A 15,646-nucleotide genomic window follows, 5' to 3' on the forward strand; every position below is an offset into this window, starting at 1 on the left:
ATGTTGGACCTTTTTGTATGGTTAGCCGTTTATACTGCCTTGGTAATTCGCATTGTATGTTAGAGTGGATTTTTCCCTGTCTTTTTATGTTTGTGATTCCCACAAGTTATTGTTTGAACTGTTTCTTGTTAATATTATATTCAAACATAATTTATTTATAACTGTTTTCCTTATTTATGACACCTGCCATTGAACGGAGTGTAACTTACACATTTCATTCTAAAGGCATCTGTAATGTTGGATTGCATCTTTTTTCTCTAAATAAAAAAAAAGCTGTTTATACATACAGTGGAATGTTTTTACTTATTTTTTTGAGCAATTGCGTATAGTTTATATACTGTTTTCGTGTGTGTTTGCAAAATTAAAGAGGGCCGGTCTGGATGAAGTCCAGGGCCAAATTTTTGTCCCAGTCCAGCCCTGCATCTGAGAAGAGGTTATCTGAATATTCGCATATTTAACACACGGGTCCCATGTTTGCTCAAACTGCCTTAGTTATCAGTAATTGTACTAGCAATTTGCGCTTGGACCATAATCCAGCAAATCTTATTCTTCACCTGCTTCATAGGGATTGAGGTTTTTTTCATGCTCCCGCTACTGAAATTTTGCAGCCAAAAGAATAAAAAAGCTCAGCCATTGAGAACTGTGAGAACCCCCGATAAAGGTTAATTTATCAATGCTATTTGAGGCTGTAGCAGGACAGAAACACCCATAGCCCGACAGAGTATGGAAAAAAACCCTGTTTTAAAAAAACGCTGATCCTTGGGCACTCCCACCATATATGAAGCATAGTGCTCCCCATAGAGCACCCTCTAAAACAATATGAGGATGCGTTCGGATACATTTTATGGCGAGGCAAAAGGGAACTAAATACCACCTAGTTAGAACTTTGAGATTGGCTTGTATTGAAGATGCTTTTAAGATCCCCCCTTATAAGAGGATTAAAGTGGAGAGCACCAAGAATCAAATTCAATGTCCATAGGTCTCTAGGTCTCTTTCCCAAGCCAACATATATGGTAACTTCTGGAAGAAGGTAATAGCTTATAGATTATAGAGAAATCCCCCCCCCACCCCCCATAAACCCTGATCCATAATGCAGCACATCTAGTAGTATGTTAGGGAGGAAGGATTGGATGCGTGGGATCTAAGGGATTTTAAAAAAATTGAAAATTTGGAAAAAACTCAACTGGTCGGACTAGGGCATCTTAAGGTTAGGGAGACCATGCTAAATGGTGAAGGGTCCCTTAGGGGTGAAAAAATTACCAATACAGTATAGGTCCTTTATCAACGAACCACAGAAACATCTTCACCTGGGGGGAATTTAGAGTTGTTGAATATGTGGCCAAGGGGAGTAAAGCCTGTTGTGAGAGAAATATGAGTCCGCATGCAGTCCCATAATGCAAAGAGGTGAGACAACGTCGGGGCCATCACTGGGGGTATGTCTTTAGGGAGTCCCAATTACAAATCTAAAGTAAAAGGATGTACAGCTTGTCATTCCATATAGACCCAGCCAGGCTTTGACCATAGTTTTCTAACGAAGTTCATCATAAAAGGTGACCAGGTCTCCAAACTAAGGTGGAGGCGCAATATTTTATTACTTGAAGGTGGAGCTGCACAAGGATTTTTATGCTTCAAAGCATTTTGCTGAAGGGATTGTAGGAGTGCATCAAGCAGCATTGCTTATGTGACACTTTTAAGGATTTGACTTTTTGGACCACTTTTTTTCCCTAGATATTTTGTTTTCATATTTATTACTTTTCCTTTTTTATAGCGATTTTATAAGAGTAGGATACTATTTTGATAATGTTTGATATTTCACACTTTATATTTTCACAAATTATTCTTGGTCTTACTTGAAAGGTTTAAAGTCCAATATACAGTAAGGCAACTAGAATTTTCAACTATAGGCTAGCAGTGGCAGCCACCATGCTTCTTTATGACAGGTGTGCTTTGCCATTTATAGGTAGGACATAGCAGTCAAAAGGTTAACGTCTTAAATCAAGCTTGCTACTTTAAAGCCATGCAATCACTTCTACTGCCCTCAGGGATGGTGGTCCTCCCACAAACAACATGAACCAAAAAAAAAACAAACAGGCAGTTACCCAAGCAGAGGTATGTAAGAGTAGATACATCAGTAATGCGCAGAATTTCCTTTAAATTATTGTATGTGCATAGAGGTTTTTGTATTTTTCTCACTTTGTAAATATCGGGGGGGGGGGGGGGGGGTTCAAAGTTTGATATTGTATTTTGGGCATTATAAATGGAAGCCTTATTTCCAAACACATCCTACACAGTCTAGACCAGACTTCTGTTCTTTGGAAGAGGAGGCATGAGGAAATATTTACTAAAAGTACAGCAGATTGGCAGTGTGAGACTGGGGCTCTACAATTGTGTAGTATATTTGGTTTCAAAAAATAAAATTAATTTGTTTGGATAATGTGAGTGTGTAATATAAATATTTAAACCGTTTTTATCCAACACATAATTTCCTCATTTAAAAGAACAAAAAGTTTTAAACCCCCCTCTCTAGATAGTTTAGACCAAAAGGACCTTGCTTAACCAAAGACCTCTTTCAGATCACCCGATAGAGTCCATATGAATGAATGTTTAAAGCTTTTTTAAACCCCCAAACAAAAATGTATCACAGCTCTCCATTCCTTAAAGTGATATTAAAGTCTCTTTTTGTTTTTTTTTTTCTTAAAAATAACAAACATGTTATACTCTGTGCAGTGGTTCAGAGCAGCCCAGATCCTCATCTTCTCGGGGCCCTCGCCGGTGCTCCTGGCCCCTAGTCCTGCCGAGTGCCCCCACAGCAAGCAGCTTGCTATAGGGGCAGCCGAGCTGCTGCTCTGTGTGTTCATTCAGACATGGAGCTGCGGCTCGGCCCGTCCCCTCTTTCCTCACTGATTTTTATTGACAACAGCAGGGGGCCAATGAGGGAAAGTCCCCAGACAGTCGAGGCTCTTGTGCAACATTGCTGGATCGAGATGGGGCTCAGGTAAGTTTTGGGGTGGGGCTGCTGCACACAGTTTTTTTTTTTTTTTTTATTTTAAAGAAGAACTCCAGCTTTCTTTCCCAAAACAGATGCATTGTGCATGTAAATGAATCACAACCCCAATATGTGTGTGTGTGTGTGTGTGTGTAACTTGCCTCCTTTAGCTGAATACAGCAGGTTTCTGTGTCCTCCTGGCTGTATTTCAAAGTTTTCAGACTTCCTGTTTCCTTCCTTTTGCCAGTCTTTATACTACATGTCCCATCATGCCCAGATGAGCCTCTAGTTTCAGTGCAGGCTATGGGAGTTATATGTAGCAGCTGTGGGAGTTGATGTGGGCGGGTCTAAAGATTACAGTGGGTGTTTCTGGGCCTTCATGTGGGTGGTGATTGGGAGGAATGGAATTGTGTTATCCCCGCCCACATTCCATTCCTCTGTGCAGTGAATAGGGAAGAAGCAGTGCCACATGGGCTGGGTTCACATCTGCGTGTTTCAAAATTTATGGCAACTCAAACAGAAAACACGCTTTGATGTGCCTTTCTAAAATGCGCAGCAATGCATGTTGCCTTTACTATTTGGGCTGCATTCTCATCTGTGCATTTCTGAACGCATGACAACCCACAAGAAAATGCATGCTTTGCCGTGTGTTTCGAAAATGCGTGGCAATGCACATCACATTTGCACTACCATTCGTTCGCCTGTGCCTGTTTCCGTCCGCGCGGCAACCCGCAATAAAAAAAAAAAATGCGTGCTTTGCTATGTGTTTTGAAAATGAGCAGCAGTGTATGTCACGCTTGCATTACCATTTAGGCTGTGTTCTAATTTCCACTTTTCCATATGTGGCCAGCACAGAAAACGCACACTTTGTTGTGCATTTCAAAACTGCATAGCAATGCATGCACGGCAACCCGCTCATAAACACGCACTTTGCCACTCATTTTGAAAACCATTTGTTTGCATCTGTGCATTTCCAAATGCAGGCAACTCGCAAGAAAATGCACGCTTTGGTGAGCACTTTGAAAACATGTGACGATGGGGTTATTTACAAAAGGCAAATCCACCTTGCACTACAAGTTCAAACTACAAGTGCAAAGTGCACTTGAAATTTCACTGTAAGTACACTTGAAAGTGCAGTCGCTGTAAATCTGAGGGGTACATCTGAGGGGAAGCTCTGCTGATTTTATCATCCAATCATGTGCAAGCTAAAATGCTGTATTTTTTTTTCCTTGCATGTCCCCCTCGGACCTACAGAGACTGCACTTTCAAGTGCACTTTCAGTGCAATTTCAAGTGCACTTTGCACTTGTAGTTTGCACTTGTAGTGCAAAGTGGATTTGCCTTTCGTAAATATCCCCCAATGTGTGGCTTGCTTGCATTACCATTTGTTTGCATCTGCGTGTTTCTGAGCGCATAGCAATAAACACGCTTTGCCATGCATATAAAAAAACGAGCCGCAACCAGCGAGTAAAATGTGCTTTGTCATGTGTTTCAAAAACAAATGGCAATGGGCATCACATATGTGTTACCATTTACCATTCGTTCACATCTGTGCATTTCCAAACGCACGGAAATTTGCAAAATGTCAAGCACGCTTGCCTCTGCGTCACCACTCATCGTGCTTGTGTCACCATTTGTTCACATCTGCGCGTTTCCAAATGCTCAGCAACCGGCAGGACAGTGTGATTTTCTGTGTGTTTGTGTTTACCATTCGCTCACATCTGCGTGTTTCCAAATGCACAGCAAGCCGCAAGAAAATGCATGCTTTGCCATGTGTTTTGGAAACATGTAGCCATGTGCTTGTATTACCATATAGACTGCATTCAAATCTGTGCATTTCCAACCGAGCAGTGTGCTTTGCATTTCGAAAACACGTGGCAACACACGTCGTGCTTGGTTTACCATTCTTTCACATCTCCGTGTTTCCGAACACAGGTCAATCTGCAAGAAAAAGCACACATTTTATGTGTGATAGTCTGTGATAGTGGAGCTGGAAGTCACGTGACTTTCACGTGGTGCTGTGTGTACCAGGCTGTGCATATTATATGGTGGGCTTTCTTTTTTTTTTTTTTTTGAATAATGCTGGGATCTGTGAGGTGGGACTTAGGTTTGGACTCTTCCTGTAGGTGTGACTGGATGGGATTGAATTCTAATTAGGATGTATTCCATCCCACCCACCATCAGAGCTGTGAAGGAAGTGACATCGTTTGCAGACAAAGTAGGGCTGGGAGATTTTCTTAAAAAAAAAAAAAATCTTCGATTTTCCTAGAAGAAAACCTTGATTCATGATTTGAGTCAAGTTTTTTCTTTGTGGACACCGCGCCGGTCCCGAGGAGCTGCGGGCAGGAGTTTTTAGGCGAGGCCGCGGCTTCGGCCTAGTCCGTGGCGTCCGGTCTCGCGTACTAGGCTGAAGCCGCGGGCTAGGCCGAAGCCGCGGCCTCGCCTAAAAACTCCTGCCTGCAGCTCATCAGGACCGGCGCGGTGAAAAAAAAAAAGGAAAAAATCGATTTGCTTAAATTTTGAATCGATTTTACCTCTCAACTTGATTCAAGATTTAAATCAATTTTTTTCCCCAGTCCTACTACAAAGGGGTATGTTCTAGGCTAGAGATGAAGCAGGAAGTTTCTGGAAGGCCCTCAGTCTACATACAGACTAATACAGAGTGTCACATGGTACAAAGCCAACACTAAATGCAGAATATCAGGAGATCTGCAGACAACTTGCGGACAGCATACTGACTGGAATGGTACCAGCTGATTGAAGAAAAAGCCATTGTGGTACGAATATTCAAAAAAGGGCAGAGACCTATTCCTGGAAACTACAGGCCAGTAAGCCTAACGTCAATAGTAGGTACATTATTGGAGGGGATGGACTATATCCAAAAATTTACTGAAGGAAAAAAAATATCAGTAATCGGCATGGGTTTACAAAAGACAAACAGGCTTGGGGGCCACACCCTAAAAATGTGTTTACATTCAAGATGGTGCTGCTATAAGACCGACAAACAGAACAAAATAGATTACAGCGCACACATACAAAAATCACATTAAATCCTGCAAGGCTATTTAAACGCTTCTCGACCAGCGCACGCCGATGTACGTCGGCAGAATGGCGCCGGTAGGCAAAAGGGCGTACAGGTACGTCCCCTTTTAAAAAGCGGTGTCACGGGCCCCTCGGACTCTGTCCGCTGGGTGCCTGCGATCGTGTTAGGGAGAGGAAGAACAGGGAGATGCTTTTGTAAACAAAGCATTTCCCTGTTCTACATAGTGACAGGACAGAGATCACAGCTCTCTGTCATCGAGAGCAGTGATCACTGTCCTGTGTGTTAAAGCCCAGCCCCCTAACAGTTAGAATCACTCCCTAGGACACACTTAACCTCTTCACCGCCCCCTAGTGGTTAACCTCTTCAGTGCCAGTGTCATTTACACAGTAATCAATGCATTTTTATAGCACTGATCGCTGTATAAATGACAATGGTCCCAAAATAGTGTCAAAAGTGTCCGATCTACATAGTTACATAGTAAGGTTGAATAAAGATACCAGTCCATCCAGTTCAACCTGAGTGAGTGTGGGTGCGTATCTACAATCATCCCTATTTATTTAAGGTACCCATATAGTGCTGCCAATTCACGCAGCACTCCACACATACATCATAAACCCACAATGGTCCCTACCCTCAAGGAGCCCACAATCCAAGGTCCCCAACTCACATTCATATACTAGGGCCAATTTTTGAACAGAAGCCAATTAACCTACCATCTGTCCACCATAATGTCACAGTCCTGATAAAAATCGCAGATCTCCACCATTACTAATAAAAAAAAATAAAAAATAAAAAATGCCATAAAACTATTTTGTAGACGCTATAAATTTTGCGCAAACCAATCAATATATGCGTATTGCGATTGATTTATTTAGCAAAAATATGTAGAAGAATACATATCGGCCTAAACTGAGTAAAAAAAAAAAATTAGTTTTTTTTTATATATTTTTGGGGGATATTTATTATAGCAAGAAGTAAAAAATATTGCGTTTTTTTTTTTTTCAAAATTTCGCTCTTTTTTTGTTTATAGCGCAAAAAATAAAAACCGCAGAGGCGATCAAATACCACCAAAAGAAAGCTCTATTTGTGAGAAAAAAGGACAACAATTTTGTTTGGGTACAACGTCGCACGTCCGCGCAATTGTCAGTTAAAGCGACGCAGTGCCGAAGCTCAAAAAGTGCTCTGGTCAGGAAGGGGGTAAATTCTTCCAGGGCTGAAGCGATTAAAGAGCACAACGTACAGGGATATGGGAAACAATTATAGATACTGACACACGTACACCTACACAGGTTAAACTGTATGGACTATTGTCTTTTTTTCGACCTTACCCACTATGTAACTATTTAACAGATCTACTTGGTACAGTGGTATAATCTATTCTGAGACTGATCATTCCATTAACTGAAAAGAAAGTTGGAGTTTAGCTTTAATGCATAGAATGCATTAAGATAAAAAAACCTTCTGCCTTTAGAACCCATTTTAGCCTATGTTCACACTAGTGCTGCTGCATAATCATGCATTTTTAGGGAGTTTTTGATGTATTTTCATGCTTCATGCATTTTTTTTTTTTTTGTGGGAGGAGATTGTTAAACACAAAACCCTGCAGAAAATGCATTAAAAATGAATGTTCCTGCAATTTTCACTCCAATTGAAGTCTATAGGAACAAAAACGTACTATGCTGCAGTAAAAAACGCTTGTACCTTTTCAAAAATCATACTGCATCATGTTGCATTGATGTGAATGGACACCATAGAGAATAATGTGATTTCCATTGCTGTACATTGGCAGGCACAGGAGAAATCACACTAGCAGGAATGGGGGAAGTTCTGTGGTCACAACATACTTTCATTTTATAGCCTCATTGTAGTAGTAATACAAACTATTATAACTTTTTAAAATCCAGTAAAGGATAGCTGGAAAAATCTTCTTTCATGTTGTGATTGCTGCTTGTCTGCTGGTCATCCCTAGCCACAGCTTCTGGATTCCCTGCATGCTTTTCAGCTTCTCTGCTGTTTACTTTCAATTTCTAAGGACTACATATCCCATGATACATTGCTAGCTGTGATACCTTTACTGAATGTGTCTCCTGAAACTCCTCCTCTCAGCCCCTCTGTGGTTCAGAATGCAGGCTTTGTGAAATGTGTGACACAGCCGTACCTACTCACAGGACATACGTGACACTGAATTCAAGGGAATAAATGTGTGGGGATCTTCACAAAGTAAGTTTACAAACTTCAGGATCATGTGGACATATTATTGCAATATTTTACCTAAGACATGCCAACTGTGGTGGGTGCATTGGTATTCTTTAGTGTTTTTTTTCCCTTTATTCACCCAGTGAGCTGGCTAGTAACACACTTCTGTCTGAGGCTTTATGCACACTGGGCATTTTTTACAGCTGCTGTTTTTGGCAGAAGATGTTTTTTTAACTGCCTCTAATCTCCACTGCATGTTATCCTGTGTGTTCATGCAAACATAGGCTTTTGGCAGGAAAGTTTAGTGACAGAAAAAAAGCCCCTCTGCCAGCGCGTTCTGGAGCAGCAAGCCTTTTGGCAGAAAAAACGCTGACAGCGCCTAAACTTCAGTGGCCAGCGTGTAGCAGAGTTTTTTTTTTTTTCTTTTCCTTTATGGAAGCCACCAGCGTCCTTAACCAGTGAATAGCTGGTTGTTAAGGAGTGGGCAGGAAAGTCAGCAGCTACACTTGATTAAAGTTTTAATCTGAGAACTAGAAACACACACAGTTCCTAGTTCTCTGCTACAAGGTTAATCAACATTATTATTCATTATTTATTATTATTATTTATTATTATTATTATTATTTAGGATTTATATCGCGCCAACGGTTTACACAGTGCTTTACAATACAAGACATGGCAAGGGGCATTTTTTTATGTGGACTTGCTCAAAGAAGTTAAAAGCTATTTAATTTTGTATTTCAGGTACTGGCATGGTTTGAGGAAGGAGAAGAAACTACAACTGCCTTCGTGGAGCCTATAGTCATTGTTATGATCCTATTTGTAAATGCATTTGTAGGAGTATGGCAGGTATGTTTATTAATCTTGTATACTTTTACACCTGCTCCTCAATTCCTTTCAATTTTTGTAGCTACCAATTGTGGAAGGTTATAAATCAAAGCACGTTATCCTTAAAGAATAAATAAAATGATTTTACCCTGCTGCATATATCACTGTGCCTTATGACTAATTAAAGTAGTTGTAAACCTTTACATTTATCCAGTGACTAGCCTCAGATGATAGATGTATATTAATAAACTAATGTGACTCTCCTTTATCATTTTTTTTTAATTCTAAAACCTTATAATTTTATATCATGAACAAAACATTCATTCAGTGCTACATAAAGTGCAAATCAAACCTCTTAATACATATAATTTATATGCAACAACAAAAAAAATGCCGAATTGTACAATCAGTGATCCCAAAAGTGCCCTGTGCAGAGTATAAATAACAATATAAAGTGTAAAATACACACAATATATTCAATGTATATGTAATTGTAAAGTGTTCAGTGCATGTAATCACTTTTTATCCAAATCTGTTATTACCACATTAGTTTCATAATATCAAGCAGATATAAAGTGAACATTCCTGATGGTGTGCTGGTATATGGTATACACTCTGTGATCTCCACTTCACTCTGCAAATCCTCCACCCAGCCACTCATGAGAGGATCTGACCCCTTAAATGTGTCCTTTGCATTTTCTTATAAACTGCCAAACCAGTCTACTTTCATGAGTGATCCATACACATTAAGAGGAAGCAAAACGGGACATACTGTACATGGTATAAAACTGTTAAAAATGGTCATTAAAACAATTCAGGCCAGTCCCAGCACTAAAACAGTCTAGTATTTTCATACAACTTCTGGTTCTACCAGAGCTTCCTGTTGGGATTCAAACAGGTGCTCTGTGTGGGATGTCACGTGCCTGTGCCTATATTGTTCACAATATAAAATTGGTAGGTTTTAGAGAAAATTAGGATAAGGTCCCTTTCACACTGGGGCGGTCGTTTTAGCGGTAAAACCGCCCTGCTAGCGGCCGAGAAAGGGTTAAAAACCACCGCAAAGCGCCTCTGCAGAGGCGCTTTGCCGGCGGTATAGCCGCGCTGTCCCATTGATTTCAATGGGCAGAAGAGGTGAAGGAGCGGTGTATACTTTTTTTTACCCGTCCTGCCAGCGCACCTCTCCAGTGTGAAAGCCCCTGGGCTTTCACACTGGACACAGCAGCGGCTGTTTTGGGTCGGTTTGCAGGCGCTAGCCAGTGTGAAAGGGGTCTAAAGGACAGTCACATCAGCTGGCGAGCGCTGTACCCTCTCTTTTTTTTTTTTACTTGAATATCAGGGGATAATCTAATAAAGCAGCTGATTTTTGACCTTTAGAACCTTTGGCATGGACATAATGTATATATCATAAGGAAATATGTACGGCTGAGACTGTCAATCACCTGCTATGTGCAGTAGGCTGGCAGGGCTGTCTTATGGGCTTGCTTGGTGTCAGCATAACCTGTTAGAAGGGATTTATGTAGATAGCATAGGAATGGGAGAGGAGACAGAAATATATCATTGGGTTGAGGCAAGTACACACTATAGAAGGATATGTTTTGATCATTTTTAATTTCAAAGGTTTACAACCGCTTCAAAGAAAAACTCTCAAATTTTTTTTGAAATGTTTATTTTATCTCCCAGGGGACCTCCCGTTCTCATTGGCACTGTTGCAAAGCAAAAGCCTCTGTGTTAATGCTGGCTGTAGCTCTGCTCTAGTCTAAAACTCAACTCATGGTCATGTCTTTGGGGGGAGGAACAGCCAGTACTGAGCTACGCGCTCTCTAAAGTTTGATTGTTCAATCAGAATAGTAAAAAGAACAATTAGCGCTGACCTGACACTGCATTGTTTATTCATAAAAGTAAAATTACTCAGCATTGCGGGTTTTATGATCTATCGTACAGCACCCTTGCACATGTATTACATAATAGCACAGTACAGACTGGTACTGTATAAGACACAACCATGGAGTGCTGATCATTTATAAAAGCTGCAGGGCTGTGTGATCAGTCAAGCAGCCATAGACATATGCAGCGCTGCGGGCTGTGTGACTTTTTTTGTTTAGCAAATGGTATCTCTGCCAGGTACCAACACTGTCACTCATACATCCCTTTTTTCCCTCTTTTTCTAGCAGGATTGTTAGATAGCAGGCTCTGACCACCCTGCCTAGTAATGGGATGAAGTCCAACATGCAGCGGGTCCCCGATAGGGTTTCATAAAAGTTTTAAAGGTTTAGAAAGATGAAAGGAACTCTGGAAGCTTTGCCCAGATAGGCCGTCAAAGGACTGGTCACCAGTATTGCCTATGATCTTCCTGCAGCTGATCTTTTTCCTGTACCAACGCATACCAAGGAGCAGACTGCTATATTTTTGTAGGAATACAAGGCAAAATGTATATTTTTCAAGTAATTGCATTTATAGTCCTAGAAAAGAAATGTAGACTGTATACACTAAGAAAAGATACTTATTCTCACACACATTCATCTAACGTGAGATTAGATTTACTTATATAAGAGGTGACACTGCATCTCATGGTTGTGTTTTAGCAAAGATAAGGATGTAACAAAGCACATAAGGATTCGAAAAGAAAAACTTAAAAATATAAGGGTTTCAAAATGAAAAGCTTTTCATCCCTTGCTAACTTTGATGTCAGGCCCATGGGCGTCTGCAGAACTTTTTTCAGGGGGGCATCATTTTAGGGTCACCCATGCGCTGCCCTTTTTCGACAGTGTCATTATCACATTGTCATTATCACATTGTCATGGTCAGAGAGAGAAGGCGTAGTACAGTCCCTAGGATAAGTAATGGATAATGGCTGACAGGCCCTCTCACACCCAGCGAAACTACAGTAGTGATCCTTCCGGCTGGACGATCGCTCACTCTGGGTTACCCGGGGGCGATTCTGGTCAGTAGTGTAGCATGTCTGTACCATTGCAGTGGCTCGGTCTTTCTGTGGTGGTGCTGAGCAGCGTGGCTCTCTGGAGGTGCTGGGCAGCGTGGCGCTGGGCAGCGTGGCGCTGGGCAGCGCGGCCCTCTGGTGGCGCTGGGCAGCGCGGCCCTCTGGTGGCGCTGGGCAGCGCGGCCCTCTGGTGGCGCTGGGCAGCGCGGCCCTCTGGTGGCGCTGGGCAGCGCGGCCCTCTGGTGGCGCCGGGCAGCGCGGCTCTCTGGTGGCGCCGGGCAGCGTGGCTCACTCTGGTGGCGCCGGGCAGCGTGGCTCTTTCTCTGGTGGCGCCGGGCAGTGTGGCTCTTTCTCTGGTGGCGCTGGGCAGCGTGGCTCTCTCTCTGGTGACGCTGGGCAGTGTGGCTCTCTGGTGACGCTGGGCAGCACACGCCTCTTTCTTTGTCCAGCTTTTTTCCAGGCTGCAGTCTCTCAATCTCTCTTGATCGAGCTGTAGCCTCCTTCCTGTTGAAAATGGAGCCGCCAAGCTTCGGGACTACATGCTCTCCTAGTCTCCTTTGATTGGCTCTTAGTTATGGCCAATGGGGAAGGAACGGAGTGGGCAGGAAGCTGGGCGGGGAACCTGGTGAGAGCCGCCATCTCTTCTCCCTGACAGGAGAAAGGGGGGGCGAGTGGGGGAAAACCTCTGCCAGCCTGCAGCTTGCCTTTCTCCTGACACAGCGCCGCTGAGTTCTCTGCTGGACTGAGCAGGGAACAGAGCCCACAGTCACACTACACTGATGGGGGGGGGGGCTTGACAGCACCTTAATGGTATCACCCCGCTGGCTGCCTGCACCCCCATAGAGATGCCACTGTGCTGAATGTGCCAATCCCTGATTCCGGGGGGGGGGGGGGGGCACTTAACACCCCTTGCCCCTACCTGCAGACGCCCATGGTCAGGCCTCACAAGTAAGGTCAGCCTTACAGTTTGTGTATGACTGCTCTAAAGCCTCTGAGTATATTATCATTCTTTCAGAAGTGTTGTGTTTTTTTTTTTATTTATTTTTTTCTTGTGGCTACACACAAGGAAAGTCCAATGTATTTCAGCTTTGTTTCTCAATTTTTACAGGTTCATCTGTACCTATTTCTGTAGGATGATAGCAATTGATTGCCGCTAATAGATTGCTATGGAAACACAAAGGAAATGCATATAGAAGGCATGCAGTAGTGAATAAACTGAAAAATTATGACCAATTAATCTGCATGCTTGGAACCTGAATATGTTTACGGGTTTGTTGCATGTGACATTGGAAAAGTATATTTCCTATTTCCAAAAACACCAGAAAGACGCATACCTTTGACTGCATTAGCCAATGTATGAATTGTTATACAGGGGATTTTAATTTTTTTTTTCTGTTTCCTGGGATTTTTCTGCGATGATTTTCAATCAACAGCCAGGCTGGGTGACAGACTGGATAATCTAGATCCAGTAGTCACCCCAGCCGTGCCGGAGAGTACACACAGACCTTTAGCTACAGACTGGGTTGGCTGTGACAGCCCTATCCTGGATTCTAGCGCAGCCCGTTAGTATTCCTCATGAGAGACACCTATGACCACAGACCCTGTTGCTCTGTTAGTGTCCCCCTAGGCAGACAGCACCCTCATTCCGGTGGAGAGGTGTCCTGCCAGGGGTAGGTACCCTCCTGCCTCCGTTGTAGCAAAGAGCACTATCCTCGCCCCCTCCCCTCTTTCCCTGAACAATTGTAGTGGTGTGCAAATACCTCATCTTTCCCCTCTGTTCCCTTTTGTGTGTTGGGTACTCCCGCAAGTTGGGACTGATATACCGAGGAGTTCTGACCAGCCTGAGGTAGTATTCCCAGATGAGCAGGCAGCTCTCTGTCCCCGGCGAAGGAGGTCTGCCACCTTCCCCGGTAGTTTAGCTGTCTGGGGTGTGTAGTGGTGTGGCCCAGTAGCTTTGGACTTGACCCAGTCACCTGCCCATTGTATAGGCGGGCGCGTATGCTGGTGGCCTCAAATGATTTTACCTTTGGCTGGCAGGTGTCCCTTTTGGAGCTGCAGTGGCTGTTTATGGGGCGGTGTCTGCTCTTTCTGGGCATGATGGCCCTGGTTCTGAAACTGGAGAAGTTTTAATGGCTCTTATTCCTTCCAGTTTATAGTTGAAGAGGGAAGGGGACCATCCGATACTGGATTTTAGGGCCCTGAATTGCTTTGTGAAAGTACTGAGTTCCAGATGAAATCCATCCATTCTGTGGTAACCTAACTTCATCAGGGGATTTTTCGCCTCCGTTCACATCAATGCATATCTCTGATTTCCCTTCTTTGCCAGACAACTGTGCTTTGTGGTCTAGGACACGAATTATCAGTGTGTATCACTCTCGTTTGGTCTGCCCTTTTCTCCCTGGATGTTTACCAAGGTGGTGGCTCCAATCTTGGCATTGCTGCGACAGTCAGGGATTCCTGTGATGGGCTGGACAACCTCCTCATGCAGCACTGTTGGACAATGTGGTGATTACCATGTTCATTTGGCAGGGGTTTGGCTGGGTGTTTAACCTCCAAGAAGTCTGCTCTGACCCTATTTGGACATCTGGAATATCTTGAGCTGATTCTCGACTCTAAAGGGGCCAAGGTGTTCCTTCCGCGGACAAGCTTTGGAAACTCCAGTCTGCGGTCCGGTTGCTGTGGTCCCACATGTGGTCTTCACTTCATCCTTTTTGCATGCAGGTTTTGGGCCTCATGGGGCCCACCTTTGAGGTGGTTTAGTATGCTTAGTTCCATGCAAGGGTCCTGCAGAGTTGGATAAGTCTTCTGTGTTCTTGGACAACCAGATCTACGTGGGACACTTGGCCAGACGCTCTGGGGGCTTCAGTCTTCAATTTTTTTCGGGCTGAGAAGTTTCCCTCCTTCCACGAACAGGGGTCATGATGGACATCAGCCTGTCTGGCTGGGAAAGAGGGGTTCTTGGTCTGAAGTTGGCCCAGGGCTGCTGGACACCGGGGGGGGGTAGAGAGAGAGTCTCAGCTACCCATCGATGCCCTGGAGTTACGGGCAATCACACTGTCTTTAGACTGAGCTTATTTGAGGGCACCCAGTAGAATCAAGTTAGATAACCCCACAGCTGTGGCCTCTGTCAATCACCAGAGTGAGACCAGGAGCTCGGCAGTGGCGCTGGAGAACTCGCACATTCTTTAGTGGGCGGATCTTTGTGTTGGCTCTCCATCTTTACTTTCTGGGCGTAAACAACTATCAGGTGGACTACTGTACCTCGGTTATCAGATGCTGGAAAAGGGAGATTGGTCTCTGCACCCACGTGCATTTCATCAACTATGCTGCAAGCGTGCTTGTCTGCTACAGCTTCCTTGCGGAGGTTGAAGTCTTTGGGGTTGATTTACTAAACCTGGAGAGTGCAAAATCTGGTGCAGCTCTGCATAGAAACCAATCGGCTTCCAGGTTTTATTGCCAAAGCTTAATTGAACAAGCTGAAGTTGAAAGCTTATTGGCTACCATGCACAGCTGCACCAGATTCTGAGTGCTCCAGTTTTAGTAAATCAACCCCTTTGTGTTATGAGGAAGGCCACCAAAAGGGCCTGGCAGCCATCTGTCGTTGATTTCTCACTGGTTCAGGCAGGCGGTTGTTCAGTTTTTACCATTAAACGTCCGGC

At 43.5% G+C, this 15,646-nt stretch overlaps 1 protein-coding gene across 1 annotated transcript in view; it reads left to right on the forward strand.

Annotated features, from left to right (window-relative positions):
- ATP2A3 (ATPase sarcoplasmic/endoplasmic reticulum Ca2+ transporting 3) overlaps nt 1-15,646 on the forward strand; it is a 391,838-nt gene that overhangs the window by 178,191 nt on the left and 198,001 nt on the right. Inside the window, exon 4 of the mRNA XM_073615051.1 lies at nt 8,969-9,073. Coding sequence (XP_073471152.1) covers nt 8,969-9,073 — 105 coding nt within the window. The remainder of the gene's footprint in view (nt 1-8,968; nt 9,074-15,646) is intronic.

Source organism: Aquarana catesbeiana, linkage group LG02 (genome assembly GCF_042186555.1).
Source record: "Aquarana catesbeiana isolate 2022-GZ linkage group LG02, ASM4218655v1, whole genome shotgun sequence".
Taxonomy (NCBI): Eukaryota; Metazoa; Chordata; class Amphibia; order Anura; family Ranidae; genus Aquarana; species Aquarana catesbeiana.